Below are 19329 nucleotides of genomic sequence, written 5' to 3'. Positions count from 1 at the left end.
GGTTGCTCTAGGAGTTTTCCTACGTGCTTTGTGGGATCCAAACGGGGTGAGCTGAAGCCCCGCAGCATACAGTTGTGGGAGCCACTGTGGACCTCTCCTCCCAGCACCTTTTCCTAACTCCACATTCGGTGACATCACACTGGAAGCTTCACATCAACCAGCCATGGTGGGAGTACTGACACCACAGAAACCGGCCAACATGCCACTGGATGCTAAACTAGCATTCTCTCCGCCTTTCTTCTTGGACCATGTCTCCCCACCACTATTTTTCACTTGCTCCTCTTCTTTTTCCTCCTCTTTCCCTTTCCCTTTGTTCTTATTTTTCTCCTTCCTCTCAAGGAATTCTTACATTATAGACACGAAGTCGGGCAATGAAATTCGTGAACTTTCTACCGTGTAATCTCCATTTGGACCCAAGGGAGTACTCAGTGTTCTGGTCCCTGGAGAAGCTGGTTTCACTCAGGTAGAAGCTACAGGATACGTTGTCTAGGCCAAGAAAAGTGTTCGCTGCGTCCCCACCAGTGGGGAGAAGCCTTGAGGCCACTGCTGCAGGAAGTGCCCTGCACACACAAGGCAGAACAAGGGACAGGCAGGCATGGAACGGCATTGGTTCTTTAAGGAGAGTCCTGTGGTCTGCAAGGATGGAGCCAAAAAAGGTCCAGGCTCCGACTTGAGGAATTGGATTTGCTCTGAGAAAATCCCAGGCTGAGTTAAATGAAATAGTTCCCCCTTCAATGGGAACTCCCACTCCCACCCCAATAAGCTGATATAGGTGCCCTCTCACAGTCTTGTCTGGCAGGTGGATTCTGTCTTCTTTCTCTTCCAAAATCCTGAATTTTAATTCACGCCTTCCCCCTGAGGACATTTACCACCCATCGCCCAAATCCCCATCCTTCTCACACCTTTCTTGTCTCTTGTACCAGAGCACAGATCAATGAACCTCAAATGCAACCAGAAATATAAATCATGCCATCTAGCGGTAGACCAGCAAATCCAATTAATTCCACCTTTTGGGCTGGGACAAATTTAAAATTCTTGCTTCCTTTGGCACAAGGGTTTATAACCTTTCCTTAATTTTTTTAAGCAGTAGAAATACTTTAAAGAAAAATGGAAACCCCAATAATGTAAAACAAATTTTTCCAAATGGAGCTTCTACATGAAACAGGAGGCTGGGGGGTCTGGGAGACCTGAGATCCCTCCCACCCTCCCCAAGGCACCTTAGTCATTTCCCAAATATTTTCGTGGCTCGCAGAATTTGTTTGAAAACCACAGCCTGAAAGCATTTCCCACAATGTTTTCTTTAAAACAAAACTGCTGAAGTGATAAATGAATACAATTTATTCCTACTGAGATTTTTCAGATCTTCAGAAGTATATCAAGGATGAAAGCTTTTATCCTCCCTGCCCCCGCCCCCATTCATTCTCCTCCTTAGAGGAAACTCCTTTTGAAGGTCTGAGGTGTGTCCCTCCTTCAGATCTTTCCAATGCCTTCCCCTTATAAATATATAGAGAGATGTACAATTATTTTTACAGCAATGGGATCCTATTCCACATAGTCTTCTCTGTGTGATTTCCCTCCCCGCCCCCCGCCCCGTTTTACAATGTCTTATGGACATCTTTCCATGATGGTATGTACAAAGTTTTCATATTTTTGAAACAGTTTCCACATTCCTTTAATAGAATACTTGTAGAGAATTCTGTGGCATAGATGGGCCATAATTTAGGTAACCATTTCCCTATTGATGGTTCTCAAATTTTTGCATTTCATATAGTACTGTACAAAGCATCCCTGTGCATACATTTTGTGCCCAGTTGAAAATGATTCTGAGAAATGGAATTTCCAGGTCAAAGCAACATCTAATTTTTTTCACAGTTGACTGCTTAGATTCTAAGAAAAAGGCCCTTCAGCCAGTGGACGTCTAGTAGCATTTCGTCTCCCCAAACAAGCTACCAGCGGCAACATTTTTGCCTCTGACATTTGGGCACCCATTCTCCCCAACGGAGGCAAGAACATAATGTAGAATTTGGACTGAGAAGATAAAAAGAACCGTCTTTCTTGCCTTTGGTTGGTTTTAGAAATGTGACCACACATTGTCACCTGCACTGTAAAAGATACAGTGGTCCCACTGAGAGGAGTCGAGGTTCTACTGTGATTGGCCAGGGCAGAACCTGAACCAGAACTTCAGCCAGACCTGAAAGAAACCTGCAGCCCCAGAAAGATTCCCACAGGAAGTCAGAGTATTTGTTGGGGTTTGTTTTTTTCCTAGTGAGCCATTTGCTCCTGATGCTGATTTTAGTTTGGGGTCAATGCACTCATTTGTTGGTAAATGTTTAATAACCAGATCTTCAAGGGGGAAAAGCCATGCTTTGTAGCCGTGCCCATTTCCATGGTGGAAACAGTCCTGCCGTGGCTGATGCCAGGCTTACCAACATGTCACTGAACTTGCAGTTGGGAAGAGAGGCACAGGCTCAGTTTTTGTGAGTCAGTATGAGCCAACGCCAGCACACCGCTATTTGGGATTGATTCAAAATAATTTTATGAATCTGAGGGTGGGAGATTGGGGTGAGGGGATTCCAGCTCCCTAGAAAATGCCAGAAAGCATCTTTTTAGCTAGCAAGAAAGGAGAGGGATAGCTTTCTTCTCTTTAATACTTAATCCCTGTTTATGATGTGTCACCCTTTTGCCACAATGTGAATTTGCCCAAATCTTCAAATGAAATTTTTAAAGCCCAGAACGATTGAGTGATGAAGACCAAGGGCTCTAGCATCAGATGGTCCTGGATGAGTCCGGGCCCTGCCATTTAACAGCTATGTGACCTTGGGCGAGTCACTTAACATCTCCGGGCCTCTGTTTCTTCATCTATCAAATGGGTTCCTTCCTGAAAAGAGTTGTAAGGATTACGCAAGACCAAGTACGTAGAAAATTCAGCCCAATATCTAAGAACACAATAAGTGTTCACTAAATAACAGCTATTCAAGATTAAAATCCCTATTTCAAAGAGCAGTTAGCGCTATGATTATCAATGCCATTGAGACTTTGGCTGGGAAAGAAATGAACTTCTGAGCAGAGTTTTACCAACAGGTAAGATCCGTGTTCACTGGATGAGTAGACAAACATACAGGTAGGAAAAAGGCTACCTGAGGTCAACCCAAATCTTGTAAAGATAAGCAATCCAGGTAATGACCCCAAGAGGGAAATACAAAATTTTCAATTCTCCTGACTGTGATTTTCTAAGTTTCCACCATCTACCAGCCAGCATCTCCTATTATTAAAGCCTTCAACACATAAACCCTGGGCACTGACACCCACCATGCATTTTCCAGAAGAAAACACCCATCCTCTGGGACACAGAGGTCCCAGAGGCTTCATTTCTATCAGGTACAATGATGGCTGTCGATCCAATTCTGCCCCCTTATGGATTGTAGAGTAAGAAAGTGGGGTGGTTCAATACCTCAACATGGGCTTTTTGCAGGCAGCAAAATTTACTACCTGGCAGCTAGTGTGTTGCAAACAACAGACGATCTTTGCGAGTTGCAGGAAGATCCCATATTTAGATGGCTGGCTAGCTGGTTGGGTGAATGGACAGATGACAGCTTTTAAGGTATCCTTAGGAGTTACATCTGAGTTTCCGCTTTATTTGCAAAATAATAATAATAACAATAAAACAATAAAAGAAGAAGAAGAAGGCCTTCCCAATTTCATCACGTGGCAATTCAAACACATTATCATTTCCCAGCATCCTCATTAATTCTGCTGCTATCAGAGAGTTTATTTCAATTGACAAGATGATCGGGTCTACAACAGAGCAGAAACTGGGTCTTCTCTAATGAATGTACTTATTACTCAGAGTGAGAAATGCAAGGCTCTGATTAGGCTAAGGAAGACTTGCTTTATCTATAAAGACCCCCAAGTCTTTATCCAAACCTTTGGGATCAGCTGTGTTTCAGGATTCTGACTTTTTTTTCTCTATTTGTCATTTTAGAAAGGAAATATGGGGCATCTACCGTGCAGAACATCACATTCTCAGAGGGGGCTGGGGCAGCATCCTGTCATCAAACACTGTATTTCCACAGGGAAAAAATGAATATTTACACTAAGTACATTAGTAAAGGTAAATAAAAGGTATCAATAGCCTGCCACCAGTTCAGGTCCTGTTTTGCTGCCAAATAAGTTATTAAACAGTTGTTTGGTTTTCAAGACCCTTTGAACTTTGGAGAAGGGGTGGTGACCTAAGTGTATTACTCTTATCAGAGACCAGCTTCCCAAGGACTGACTAGAAATGACCGGACCTTTACAGGGAAGCAGACGAGACCAAGTGTAAGCAAGCATCGCAAGCCTTAGCGTCACCTTTTCCCATCCTACTCTCCTCCACCCTGCTGCCATCTTCCCTAGTCCCACTGGGCAAGAGTGGGGCAGACCCCTGGCCAAGAAGGGGAATAAAGAGTTACTGATGGACCTTCCAGGCCAGCTATAGGGGGAAGGGACAGAGTTACTCGGCTTGAGTCTCCAAAGTCAGTCAATCATGTGCTCTCCCCTGGAGTTACATATAGGGCTGTCCCACAGAGACACCGCTGGACTTAACTGGGGAGCCCAACTGGGTATAATCTCGATTTTCATTAAGAGAGTCCAGACACTCAAGGGCTGCGCTGCCCGGGCACAAAGAACCCACCCCTCCTTTAGAAAAACATAGATGGCGACAAGGCAACCACCCTTTGACATTTCAAACATGACACAGGCACCTAAATCCAATTACTGTGTTATAATGAAAATAGCTGGCATTTGAATGCTTTCTATGTCAAGCGCTGCTCTGGGTATATTACCCTACTTGAGACTCATTCCAACTGACAGAGGAGGAAGCTGAGGCACAAAGAATTGAAGTAAGTTGCTCAAAATTGCATAGCTAAATGAGAGCTAAGTTGGAACTTGAGCTCAAGTAGACCAGGCTGCAAAGCATGTGTGTTTAACCACTAAATGATTGTTTTCTCTGTTTCTAGCTAAAGTCCAATAGTCTTCAATTAATTTAGGGAACAATCTAGTATCAAAAATAAAAAAAGAGCAACTCATCACAAAGTAAGATTTGCCTGGGCACCCAGATACAAAAGGGACCCCAACATACCAAGATAATACGATCTATAAATACATCATTTTCTTTTAAAAGAAACAATGAGAAAAAGGCCAGTCTACACTTACTGCTTTGCAACTCAATTTTTGTTAATATATGGGGGACAGCTCTCCATGTCAAAACCTTTTTTAATGACTGCAGAGTTTATCAACCTGTTCTGCCAATTCCCCTAAGATCTTTAAGTGTTTGCCAGGTTGTTGCTCTAGTAGAAAAAAAAAATTAGCAATGTTCTGAAGAACACACATAACAGCAATTATTATATTTAAGTTGCTTTCCTTTGTTATGCACCACACCCCTCCCCAACTCTGGAAAGTCTCCTTTTCATCAAACCTGCTCTTTTCAGGCACCACTGGGAAGAAAACAGACAACATCCCTGCTCTCTGGATTCTATCCTAGGGGAGGTGGGAGGGACAACAGATAATAAATATGTAATAAGCAGACACTTTGAGATAGCACTAAGTGTCATCAAGAAATTGACAGGGTGATGAGATAGTGACAGGGTGGGGAGACAATTTTTAAATTGGGTCGTTAGGGAAAGACTCAGAAGGTGACAATTGAAAGCAATCTCTGAATTCGCCCCCCCTCCTCTCTGCACTGGCTTAGTCACATTTCTCCACTCCTTTACTGACGTGGCATCTCTACAGCAGCCAGGGGACTTGGCAGGAGTATGGCGTGCACCTGTCACTCGGGGGGCAGGACAGGCGTCCTGGGTGGGATGGCCCAAGAGCTCTGATCTCTATCTATCTCCTCCCTGGTGTAACTTCAGCAGTTCCCTCCGTTCTCCTTCTCGGTCGTGGATGTACGACCGCCTCCGAAATGAGACGACAGGTTTTCCCCTCTTAGAAGCAAGTGGTTCACCCTACACGCAGGTCCAGAAAGAGGGAAGTATTTGAGAACAATTACTCTGCTGGCCACTGTGAGTAGACAGCTTCAAGCGACCACAAGCAACAACATGTGCTTGGTGGAGAGAGTTAAAAGAGAGGTCACAGTGCTCAACACACTCTTCCCTGGGTTTATGGCCGATGAGATCCCCGAGAAAGCTTCAGCAGGTGGAAACTGTGGCCCAGAAATTAGCCACTTCTCCCGCATGCTCTGCCTGTGTCTGGTTCCCACTGCCAGCCCCTCCTCCAAGCCACACGAAGATCTCTGTTGAAAAACACATGTTGCTGTTAACAGCCGAACTGTATTCAGTTCTCTGTACAAGGCACCCCGCCAACTTCTTCACAGGCTCATGTCATTTTACCTTCACGGACACAGCTAATGTTAGCCTGCCCCCATCTTATAGATGAGGACACGGAGGCCCCGCGGGGCTCAAGACCCTACACAAGCACACACCTAGGAAGCAGCAGGGCTGGCGGAGGGCTCAAACGGCCAGGAGGCCCAATTCTTAAATCCCCTCTTCACCACCAAGAGACTCCACTGGCCCGGTCCTGACGCTCAGAGCGACTGGCCTGAGGTCCCAGACGGTAAATCAGGAGCATCGATTCGGTTGCACTAGGTTAAGGCGCTGTGATGAACAACCCCCAGCTCTCAGCGGCTTGACACAACACAAGTTCATTTCCTGTTCGCCCTACTTGCCATCAACACTGGGACTCTGCTCATTAGAATTACACAAGGACCCAGGCTGGTAGGAACTGCATCTCAACACAAGCTTCCGCCATCCCTGCCTCGAGGACCGGCCCACCCACGTGTCACTTTCAGTCATGCTTTTTTTTTTTTTTTTTTTTTTTTTTTAACAAAGCAAGTCATGGTGCTTCAAGGAGTCCGGAGACCTGGGCCCATTTGGTGAGCAGCTCTAATGGCCATCGGCCCGAGTCATGGAAAGGAGCCCCCACTTGCTTTGCCCTTCTCCCACAGGGGTGGAGTCAGCCCACTGGGGACCATAAGGCTCCTGTGGTTTATTTCTTTTCCTCCTCCTATTGATCTTCCCTTTTGGTTTATTTGCTACTGAAAATGAAACATCAGAGAGTGATTCTGTCTAACCAGGCCCTCTCTGTATCAATGGCTTTGCAAGAGCAAGGGCGCCGGCTTTTTAAGATCTCTGGGAGGCTTGTTGCATGTTTAGCTCATTTAGCCCACCGCCTGAAGCTGCGAGAGATTTCAGGTCATCTTGGAAGCCGGTGTGATCGGAAAACCTCTGTCTTCCCGATGCAGCCTGAATATTTAAGATTTTGAAAGCTTGGCGGGGACCAGATTTAATTTTACAAGGGGAAGAGGGTTGCTTTTGAACTTCAAGCAGAAGGCTGGAGGCACAGCAGGGGCTGCGTTCGCAAAGGGAAAAAGAAAAAAAAAAAAAGCCCTGTGGTCTTGAAAGGAACGTTCTAAAGCGGAAACGCTAAAGCTTCCAGTTGGGGAGCCTTAAATCAGACTTCAAAAGTGCCACTAGTTTAAGTACTGTTTATAGGACAGAAGTATTGCTGCTCCTTCCTCTGGCTGGATTTTAAATATTCCCTAATTTGATTACTCGGGGGAGAGGCAGGCAGAACCAACGTTAAATGAGCTTCACTGTTAATTATTCAAAGGGCTTTTTATTGTGTAATCAAACATAAAGTCCTACAAGAAGCTTGGAGGCACATTCTCACCCCGCCCTCCCCAGCCCTACTTCCACCTTGGCGTGTGGGTGCATTTCTTGCAATGTGAGCCAGTAGGTGCTCAGAAAGGTTCTGCCAGGGACGGGTGCACAGCCCCCTCCCCATTGGGGCTGGTAAAGGCCTTTGATTCTGCTCCTCACATCCCTGTGCCATGTGAAGCCGGTTTTAAACAAGATGGAGCTTGATCACCTTTTGCCTCCTACATCAGGGCATCTCCCCCAACCAGTGGCACTTGGCAGCCCCTGAAAACTCTAGACCTCTGTCAGTGCCTTCCTCCATCAAACTGGTCTGGCCATCTCCTTCCCTCAAGTCGTTGCTCTACGCTAGGTGACAGGCAGCCAAATGATTTAAAGGATGCCAACCATCTAAAAAGTCCTTTCTGCAGAGTAAAAGGGGATAAAGAGATTGGATGGATGGATGGATGGATGGATGGATGGATGGATGGATAAATGGATGCCAGGAAGAAAAGAGATCAATAGACTGATCAATCAATCGATCTACAGGTAGACGTAGTTGACAGAGCACACCTTGAGTCTTCCTTCTTGCTTATCAACAGACATCCACCACCCCATAACACAAATCCAAAATCTAAAAGGCTCTGAAAACTCAGTTTTTCCATAACTCATTTGGCAGCAAAAGCTCATATGAACCAAACTGATTTGGTGGCAAATCTTGACTTGAAGCTAGTTAGAGTCTTTATTTATCCCCCAGTATGAATATTCATACATATCCTTGCAGAAATATTAATGTGTTTGATTACAGGATGCAGCCTTCAACCCCATTGGAGGGACTATATTAACATATGGAATTTGGTCAAATATCTGGTCCCATGGGTTCCAGATAAGGGTATGTCACCAACAGAGCCTGCTGGGGTTTCAGTCTCATACCCAGAAAATTCCCTACCCATAATAGGAGGATCCAGGTTTTGTGGGCTCTGAAGCTTATTTAAGGGGGGGAGGGGGGAGGCTGACGCTTTAAGAAACAGAATACAATATTACAATATAAAAAGTTGCCAGAGGGTAACGGGGGCGGGGGGTGGGGGGTGGGAGATGAGGGTAAGGGGGATCGAATATATGGTGATGGAAGGAGAACTGACTCTGGGTGATGAACACACAATGGGATTTATAGATGATGTAATACAGAATTGTACACCTGAAATCTATGTAATTTTACTAACAATTGTCACCCCAATAAATTTAATTAAAAAAAAAAAAAGTTAGGGACAGCGCCTTGGAGGGCCCCTTGCAAGTGACGGTCATTCAATTCATTGTAAATATGCATCATGGTAAGAGTGACTTAAGCCCCCACCCTGAGCTTGTTTTCTCATCTGTAAAAAGGGATGAGAATGACTGTATCACAAGGTTTTTGTTGATATGGTTCAGTGAGAACGCACAGAAGCATCTTGCATGTAACTTCACATAGAACTTTTGCTCAATAAACTCCCAACCAGTGCTTTTCATTGTGGAATGCACCCCCACAAGCTCCACCCAACCGCGCCCAATAATTCTGTGTGTTACTTAGAAGTGTCCCTGATGGTGGGACACTTAGGCACCAGAGCAGGCAGAGATTCAAAAATGAACATGGTTTTCAATTCACCCCCAAGAGCAACCGCAGACCTGCCCCGGAACCTATGAGAGGATCTGAGTCCAAAATGCAAACAGATGCAGAACGCATATGAGTACAAATTATCCCACCTCCCTCAGCCTCTACCCAATTAGCAGTGGTCTCTCCTAACCTCGATATTCACTCGAAAGACCCTGCAATGGAGGACTGTCCCTCCCATTTCTTCACAAATACAGGAAGGGAAAAAAATTATAACAGAGACCAGCCACCATCCATCGTCTATTTATTGCATTTCTTAAAAGAACTTGTAATAAACCGAGAGTCTGGCCACGGAAAACTCATTAAGCTGTTTCTCACTTAGGGACCCAGGTGGAAGCAAGAGCACGATCAAAAAAATCAATAAGGACAAGTCCATGGGACAGAGGTGGGAGCACTTCATCACAGCGCCAAAGGTACCAGACAGCAAGCACATGACCACACCGCCTGGTTACCAGCCCCAACTTGTGTTAGAGGCGATTGTGCCAGTCTTTTCTCTGATGGGATTTTGCTTTCCTGGTTGGGTCTCTGTATGAAGGGAAGTCAGAACCATATGCTGTTGGATGGTTTTCATAAATTTTAATTAAAATGGTTATCTGGGGATTATAGGAGAAATGACATTTGGCTGGACACCACTTCATGGAGAAGGAGAGCGGTAGGAAGCTGAGGAGCTGCTTAATAGGGTGTCACCAAAAGGAAATGGACTCACCTCATTCTGTATTTTTAATCAATAACAGTCATTTCTCTCTCTCTCTCTCTCCCTCCCTCCCTCCTTCCCTCTTAACTCAGGCAGGAACTAAGAAGTAAGTGATTTCAACAGACAGGCTTTTCTACAAACTAGAACATGTGTTTATTAAGAGAATATCAGAAGGTCTATTTTTTGCACCCAAAACTATCCTTTATCTAAAATCTCCCAAATTCATGCACTCAACAAACAAGCACCATAATAATAATAACGGCAAGAGATGACAATGAGCTACACCAGGGGTAACGGAGAAAGCACACAACTAGAGTGTCTGCTGAACCTGACCCCTTACCCACAAAATGGGTATGATGCCAGTCCCTGTCTGCCTCCCGATGTTAGTAAAGAACCCCAGAAACAATATGCAAACTCCCCCTGAGGACGTTCAAATGCTGAGCATTGTTGCGGGTATGTAATTTTTAGAAGCACTTTTTAACATAATTGCAAAGGGTCAGGTTCTGTGCTAAAAAAAGAAAAAGAAAAAGAAACAAGAAAAAAGAAAAGCTAGGCTGTCCTCTTCATAACCCCATGGGACACTATTCTTATCCCCAGATGGGAGAGGAGGAAGTTGGGGCTCAGAGAGGTTAAACAACTTACGTGAGGTCACACAGCTGAGTAATGACAGAGCCAAGAGTTCCTCCTGAGTCTGTTTATCAAACACTGTTTACTAAACACTGAGTTTTCAAATGCATGTTCTCCAGGATATCATGATTATAATTGCCCCTCATGAAGAGTTTCACCATTTTCTTGTTTTTTCATCAAGGTGTGCATAGCTCTGAGAAGTAAGAGCATTTGTTTTTATCACAGAAAGTTGCTATGGAGATAGCATGTGCATCTGTCTCCAGAGATGCCCTGAAAAAACAGCAGGAGCCACAAACCTTTAAAAAAATGTCCTTCAAGAATATACACAACAAAAACTGGAGGAGGGGAGAGTGAAGCGCTGCACTTGAACTCACAAAATTGAACTCCCCGGGCAAGTTTGTGGGTCAAAGTCTGGGCTGCAACGTGGTCCACTCTGAGAGTGGAAGAGAACTACATTAGGAGACAGGAGACCTAGCTCAGCCACTGTGACTCAGTTCCCTGGGTGGCATTGGACAAGTCCTTTCATTTCTCCTGACCTCAGTTTCTCCACCTATAAAATGAACACTTTGAAGGAAAGGCTCCAATGGAAGGAGCACTGACTCTGGGTGGTGAACACACAATGGAATTTATAGATGATGCTATTACAGAATTGTACACCTGAAATCTCTGTAACTTTACTAATAATTGTCACCCCAATAAGCTTTAATTAAAAATAAATTTAAAAAAGAAAGAAAGAGAGGCTCCAATCAACTCACATAGCAAATGATATTCTTCTGTATATGTAGAGCTTGCTGGTGCCAAGGCAACTTGAGCAAATGAAGAAGAAAAACAATCAGGCTGAGTAAGGCAAGAGGGAGTGGTGACAGAGTGGAGTCTGTGGCAAAGAGGAATACTCTTGCACAGCTAAAGGGAAGACCCTCTGCTCAGAATTTGCTCATTTTGCCCTGTGAGAATGGGAGTCCAGAGCTTATCATTTTCAAGAGAGGCCAATAGCCTCCGTTTTTATTTGAAAAAAACCTCCCCAATTTGTAAAACTCTGGGCAGGTAAACATGTTTCTCCATGGGCCACCCATTTGGAACCCCTGCTTCTAAGAAAGTATAAGGAATCACTGTAGTTCCTACTGAGGTGGAACACAGCAGCTGGTTAACACCACTCCTGAGTGAAATGCAAAAAGCAGACAAGAAACATTTGGGGATTTAAGTCAATTCAGAGAAGAGTCAGTCCAATAAAGGGCAAGCAAGATGCTGAAATTGCCTGTCACATTTCCCCCGCCACATTTTACTTTTCTGCCACTCTTAATTAATCAGAAGTGTCAGCCCTTCACTCTAGATTTCCTGGCTGAGGTTGTTAATTGAATTTTAATTAATGGAAACTTTAGAAGCTCAAGATAATCCTAGCCCAAGGAAGATACACACAGAGCTCTGGATCTGGGAAGCCCTTCTGAGATCATCCCAGTCCCTCCTCTTTGTTTTATAGGTGGTGAAACTGAGGCAAGGCAGCGGACCCCAAGGCCTCCCTGAGGTCCCCTGGCACTGAGTCCAATGCTCATTGCAAGACTCCAGGCTGTCCGCATGACACAATCTGTCTAGCCTTCAAAAAATGGCATGGATCTAAAGAGCCTGATTTCCAGAGTCAGGAATTCATATTATGCCAGATGAAACAGGAAGAGGCAACTTCTACACGGATTACCCCCCAGGGTGGCAGGGAGTAGAGGGGCTTTCCACCTGTCTGGCAAGCTCTTGACCAGTTGCAATGTCAGGACAAGGGGGACATTGGATCAAGCTCCTCATTTATCCAGGGAGAGAACATGCCAACTTTTGGCATTTGCTTTTGCTTTAACACAGTCGTTTTGTAACCCATACGTCCCCTTGGAAATCGGGCTAAATGCAGTTCAAACTCCAATTGCCCAGCAGGTCACACTCTGAAGTGTTCCATCATTTGTGCAGAATTCCACTGAAGATTAGGGGTCGGAGTCGGACGGGTGGTGGGCGGGTGGGGAATGTCACAGGAGAGATCACATCTTAAGCCCCACAGCCTTTCCTATCCCCCCTCCTCTCTCTTCCTCCACCCGCTACTTCCTGTGCAACCAAGAAATCCCTCCCCTCTTCTAATGCAGGGAGGTTCCACCCACACTCAGGGCTCTACAAGGTAACCAATCAAAAAAATTACTTCTGATCACAAACAGTGGACTCCCTGAAATGAATCCTGCCGGATACAATTCTCTCCACCCTGTTAGATATTTATCAAATGTTGGTGTGGCTACTTCTCCCTATCTTCTTCCCTACGGTACCAAAAACTATGAGTTTCATTGAAAGAAGACCTCAGTCTGCCCTGCAGGAGCTTTCATTTTAAATCTTATCAAATAAAATTGTTTCTATTAATTGAGTGTAAACTATAGCCCAGGCCCATATTGAGCTCTTATCCTGGAGCAGCTGAGGGCCTACTCTTCTCCACTGTAAACCTGGTATTTTAAAAGTCACAAAGAATCAATAACACTGGATCAGGGACACGTTCAATGCCACTGAAAAAGGCTTTTAAAGTATCTTTAAGCAAGACATAATAATTAGCTTTGGCATTAGCCTGACCTGGGTTTGAACCCTGGCTGCACTGCTTGCTAGCTGTGCAATCTTAGGCACATTAGGAAGCCTTTCCAAGCCTTAGATTGTGAGTTAAATGACCACATGACTCCACACAGTGCATTCTGGAGTGACACCAGTTATGCAAGAGGATTTGTGTGTACACACACACACACACACACAAACACACACACACACACACCCTATACCTGGTCCTCTCTGACGCCTTTCATTTTCCAGAAATGCACGTTCCCCTCGCAGGACTTCCCCTACCTACCCAGACTTTCTAGGATTTGTCATCCAGACCTTCCTGCGCACGATAACCATGGGTCTTCCCCCAAGAGTACCCCCCCCAGACAAATCTGCCTCCCCCCACTCCACCTCCTAAATGTCAGGCTTAGAATTTTCTCCATCTTGTCTTCTTTGGAAAACCCAAATTAACACAGCTCTTCATTCTTTGAGGCCCAGGCATCAACTTGGTGAACAACAAGTTGATACATGCAACCTGAGGTCAAAACCAAGAGGCAGAAGTCAGACCCGTGCTCTGCCACGGGTTAAAAATCAGTTCCAGTGATTATTACAGAAGAAAAGTCAAAACCTGTTCTGGGCCGTGGCAGTGTCACTGGAACTCGTGTTTGGCTTCCTGTGGTGACTGCCTGGGCAGCCATGGCACTCACTGACTAGAATAAGTCTCGTCACATTTACTTCAAAGACTGCACATTTTTAAATGATCTCCGTTTGTGACAGAAGGTCACTCCAGACTGAGGATATATTTCACAGTGATCAGAAAGAGCCTAAAGGAATTTACAGTCAGAGCCAGGCTTTCCCTCCGTCCATCCCTCCCTTCCTCCCTTCTTCTCTCTCCCTCCTTCCCTTCCTCCCTCCCTCCCTCCATCCTTTCCACCCTCCTTCTTCTTTCTCTCCTTCCTTCTTTCTAATATCCCTCGTTCTTCTCTCCTTCAGAAGAAATTCAAAATTCCTGCTCCACGTGCCACGAGCCGCAAACCAAGCCGGCGAGGCTCCATCCTCAGTCTGTCTCGGACTAGTGGGGGGTCATCTCCCCAGAGCAGCATGGTCTCCATGAACCCTGGCTCAGATGAGCCCCCAAGCTCATCTGTTACCCAGGCAACAGGCACCAAGGACGTTGAGGACAATGAGTCGTCTTCAACCAAGGCAGATGAAGAACCTCTCCATGTCAGTAAGTCCTACCTGAGATTTGACCCATATGAGACCTCAGCTACGTGATGGATGGAGAGAGAGAGTCCTCCTTCTCCTGCCCCCTCACCTCTCCCTCTGTTTATACTTTAACCTCTATCCCATTTGTCACAGCCTTGACGAAAGGAGATTCATTTCCCAGACTTCCATTGCCTTCTGAAACCTCCTTGAATTGATTCTGAATTCATGAATCCTATTCTGAGAGACACATTATTGGACCAAGGTCTAATTTCCAGGGCTGGCTGCATAATGAAGTCTTTGTGGATGCAAATCCCTGGGGACAGCAGGTTGTGGCCTCTGCATGGACGGATTCCCGCCCCGAATCAATGGCAAGAGGATTCCCGAGAAACCAAAGCTCAGGTCGATCCTCCTGCCAATCTTGAAGCTCCCAGTCTAGGCGAACCGTTAGAGGAGAAACTCACTTAGATAGCAACTCAAAAAGAGGGGCCCTATGCCATCTAATGTTCCCCCCTCAAGCCAACCCCATACAACAAAAAGACATCGTCTGTTTTCCTTCAAACAAAGGAAGAAGTGGATTTAGTCTCTTAACACTGAGCTTCTTAGGCTGGACATGGAAGATAAAGTCAGAATGTTTTTCTTTGGACAGGATTTGGTATTTAAAAACACAGGACGCCACTGTCTCTAGGCAATGGCTAATGACACCCCCATGGCTCTGGGAACCGAGAACTGAGTAGGTGCCTCTGCATGGGGGCTTCCATCACAGGACCGTCTTCCTCAGAGAAACTCTATTTTGTGGCATCTGCCCCCTTGTCAAATAATTCCCTTCTCCCAGATGGTCTTGAGGAGTAGACAGAGCCTCAAAGCCCTAAGGCTTAGTTCCATTCCACACATATCCCACCTCGGCTAGGTGATGGATGGAGGTTAGTATTGGGGGATGCAATTAATGCCCACAGGCATTATTGCTAAGAAGAGAAAAAATTATGGGGTAATAAGGGATGTGTGGAGCTTCAGACATGATTCTGTAGGAAAGCTGCCCAATAGGCCAGATCAACGGGGGTCATTTGCTGGTACCCGCCCAGCCCTACACTGGTGGGGGAGAAGTCAGATGTTGCTGCGTGGTTACCAGGAAAGGGAAAGAAAGTGGAGGAACCAGACACAGCTCCCTCACTCACAGGCATCTGGACACACCCCAAGGATTCTAGGATGTGTGGCAGAAGGGGAGGTGGGCGTGACAAGACAAAAATATAGGTCATACTCAGGTCAAATGGAATCATGACCACAAATGACTAGGAAAATATTTATTTGAGAATGAGGAAGGGAGCGTGCAAATGGCTAAATGTTGATGCTTCGCATAGTCTAGATGGGTCCAAGGTCACTGAAAGGAACGCCCTTTCCCTGGCACCCAACGACTGCACTCATAAGCAAAGCTGGACACAAATGACCTTGGGAAGCCCTGGGCTTCACCCTTCCCAGTATGGCTTTTGAGACTGAGCTTGAACTGACTACAGGCACCTACGAAAGGTGAAAAGTTTCTCCCCTGGCATTGTCCTCCTTCGTTGATATCCCAACTCTAACCCATAGTCTCTCAAATCCTTCCCTCTTTTTCCTCCCTCGGCATTCACTTATTCATTCAGCGATAAATAATAACTGCGACCCATACACGACAAGCACAGAGCCAGGTACTTGCAAATCTGTATCCATAGAACACGCTTAGGACTTCCGCTCTTCCCTTTTCTTGAAGCACACAGCTTACTCCAAATACAGTTCATTTTTTAACTTCTGATAGTGTCACTGTATGCGTTTCCTAGGGCTGCCGTGACAAAGTGGCACAAACTGAGTGGCTAACTCGTACAACAGGAATTTATTGTCTCGCAGGGCTAGAGGCTAGCATTCAAAATCAAGATGTCAGCAGGGCTCTGCTCCCCCCTGAAACGTGTCAGGCAGAATCCTCCCTTGCCTTTTCTAGAGTCCGGTCCTGGTTGGCAATCCTTGGCAGTCTGCCTTATAGATGCATCATCAATCCAATGCCCGTCTCTCTCATCCCACAGCCATCTGCTCCCAGTGTCTCTCTCTCTCCTCGTTACGTTGGATTAAGAGCCCACCCCACGCCAGTAGGACCTCCCCTTAACTAATGGCGATGTCTGCAATGACCCTATTTCCAAATAAGAATGTAAATACCTCACATTCTGAGGCCCTGGGGATTAGGGCTTCGACATATCTTTTGAGAGGACCCAATTCAACCCAGAATCGTTGGGTGCAAAGAAATATTTCTCCGCTATGTAAAAAGCAACAATATTAAGTATGAAACAAAAGTCAACCAATATAATGAGGAGTGATGGGTGCCTTGGAGCTGGAGCGTGCACGCCGGGCTGAAGGCACAGCCAGCACGTAGCTGGAACAAGCCCCATCTCAGATTCTTGCCCAGGGAAGCTGGAGGTCTGGAGTTTTATGTGCAACCTTCCAGTTTTAAAAGCTTGGCATCTACAGCAAAGCAAACCAAACATGTCTGTGAGCGATATTCGGCCTGTGGATCGCCCACCTGGAACTTCAGGTCTATGGGATCAGAGAGGGCTTCCCAAACAAGAAGATGTCTTCTTGGAATTGTAAACAGTTCTCTCTGGCTACAGTAGGGTTTAAAGTGGGGACAGGAGGTGGAAGCGAGATGACACAGGCCAGAAGAAGAGCAGCCACATCTTACAAGGCCTCAGAGGCCACGTAGAGGGATTTAGATGGTGCCCAAAAGTCAAATGGAGAGTCACTGAAGGGTGTTAACGAGGGAGTGACACGGTTAGATTTACCACCTGCCAGGCACTAGGAGCTGCCTCTTCTGGATCCCGAGCTAATCCCTCAGCTCCCCAACACGCAGAAGCAGAGGCAGTATTAGGCTGGGGGCTGGGCCCTGCCCTACACAATCCTGTCTCAAGACAGCTCTCCAGACAGCGATCTTTCCTTCCCGTCAGATCTGCAGAAGCTCCTGGAGATGGTTCGGGGGGAGGCCCGGAGGACAATGACGATGGATAACTGGATGCCAAAAAAACTGCCCAGGTATGTTCTTTTGATTCCTGGGGCAAATAAAGCCTATCAGAATAATAGCGGTGACGTTCACAATAGCAGTTCCCAGTTATTGAGCATTTTCTCTGCGACAAGCACTGAGCAATGTACTTTTTTCATGTGTATCATCTCTCTGGGTTCTTACATGCACCCTACGAGGCAGGGTACTATCATCCTTATTTTACAAATCAGGAAATGTGGCTCAGAGAGGCAAAGTAACTTGTGTGAGGCCATCCAGCTAATTAATGGTAAGACCACAACTTGAATCCAGAGCTTTCTAATTCCAAACCCCATTCTCTACCACTCTGCTGTGCTGCTTCCCAGGACTTCTCAGGTTATTCATTCATTCAGTTAGTGAATATTAACACATATGCACTGGCAATGTACTAATTATAAAGGAAGGTGTTCTGGAAGGAAAGCTCAGACCCATGAGAGTAAATAATAGGGGTATCCGATCTCATCTGGGATGGGGGCGGGGATCAGAGGAGGTTCCTCCAAGGAAGAAACTTGAAGCTGAGATTTTTGAATGAAGCATGAAAAAGAGCTAGACAGCCGCCGTTGAGGGTGGGGCAGGCAGGGGACACGGCAGAACATTACAGGCAGCTTACATGCAAACATGGTGAAAAGGGACCAGGGCACCTTCCAGGAACTGAAATGCAGCCAAAAACGATGGAAAGAGGCATCCGTCTGTCTGGGGACCGTGGGAGGCCACCGCAAGGGTTCTGGTGTCTATCCGATGTGCAACAAGAACCCTTTGAAGTTTCCAGCCGCCCCCCAACGTGATTGGCTGACGGTGTCGGACTTGAACCTGAAGTGTCTTCCTTCCGGTGGGAAGGAAGCCATGTCCGCAGCGCTTCTGACCTCTACAAGCCTGGGCCAGCACACGCGCTGGAGCCAGAGTTCCCAAGTGTTGATCCCTCTGAGTAAGCACATTGTTTCCTGAGAATAAACGAGGCAGGAGAAGGGGTTCATCACTGCCTTCAGCCCGCTGGGATGCCGGCTATGACTTATTGGTGATTGTTATTACCATAATTACAGCTCACCCGGCACTCTCACATGCATCACACCCCGCCCCTGCTATGAATGATGAATCTGTCTGCGGCTGCCTCAACTCGCGTCGGGGCTCCAGAGGGTGGCATTTGGCAGGCACTCGGAGACAATGCTGGCCCTTCAGGCCCTGGCTGCCGTGCCTGATTTATCAGCATTAGACACAGATGATAATGATGAAGCACCAGCTCCGCGAGGCTTCTTCCTTTGTAGGAACTCACAGTGTGACACCGGCTTTAGAGTCAGACTGTCCATGGCTTCAAAACCTGCTACCGTTGAGTAAGTCACGCAGCCTTTCAGTCTCAGTTTCCTTGTCTATAAAATGAGAGTGTGTAGCATCAAAGCATCTGCCTTGGAACCAAAGAGACGAGGGTCGATCTCCAGTCTCCTCATTTCATTGCTGTGTGATGTTAAGCAAGTTGCTTCACCTCTCTGAGCCTGATTCCAATTCTGTAAAATGAGGCTCATTAACAACCTATCCCAAAAGGTTGTAGTGAGGATTACATATTATCCTGGTAAAGTATTATTATTGTTATGGAGATAATGTCTATCTACTTCAATGAGTCATTTCAAGCGGTTAGCGAGATAATGCGTTTAACATATTAGAACGTGCCTGGCATTCTGTAAGCACTCAGTAAATGGCAGTGGTGGTGATGGCTGTTACTTTTATTTCACATGTAGTGTCCCCTGGAATCTTCGCAGCATGTTGGTGAGACAGGCTTATTACCCATTACCACTGTCCAATCTCATAGATGGAAAAGAATGGCAATGAGTGCCTTGCAGAAGGTCGTCAAAGACAAAGCCATGCGAGAACCTGGTTCTCACAAAATTCATCACATGGC

The 19329-nt window shown here is 46.0% G+C and overlaps 1 protein-coding gene and 1 long non-coding RNA gene across 5 annotated transcripts in view; one reads left to right on the top strand and one right to left on the bottom strand.

The window, feature by feature from the left end:
* Positions 1-19329, bottom strand: part of LOC141569253 (uncharacterized) — a 296091-nt gene that overhangs the window by 188964 nt on the left and 87798 nt on the right. The gene's annotated exons all lie outside the window — the stretch shown is intronic.
* The window catches only part of CCDC60 (coiled-coil domain containing 60), a 127089-nt gene that overhangs the window by 96692 nt on the left and 11068 nt on the right, over positions 1-19329 (top strand). For both annotated transcript variants that reach the window (XM_074321731.2, XM_019753964.3), the window contains exons 6-8: positions 9638-9728; positions 14177-14411; positions 17350-17434. In XM_074321731.2, the coding sequence (XP_074177832.2) occupies positions 9638-9728; positions 14177-14411; positions 17350-17434 (411 nt within the window). The remainder of the gene's footprint in view (positions 1-9637; positions 9729-14176; positions 14412-17349; positions 17435-19329) is intronic.

Source organism: Rhinolophus sinicus, chromosome 9, assembly GCF_057876585.1.
Source record: "Rhinolophus sinicus isolate RSI-liver-muscle chromosome 9, RSI-T2T, whole genome shotgun sequence".
In the NCBI taxonomy this organism is placed as follows: domain Eukaryota; kingdom Metazoa; phylum Chordata; class Mammalia; order Chiroptera; family Rhinolophidae; genus Rhinolophus; species Rhinolophus sinicus.
The sequence above is the reverse complement of the archived record's forward strand: the minus strand, read 5'-3'. Positions and strand labels throughout refer to the sequence as shown.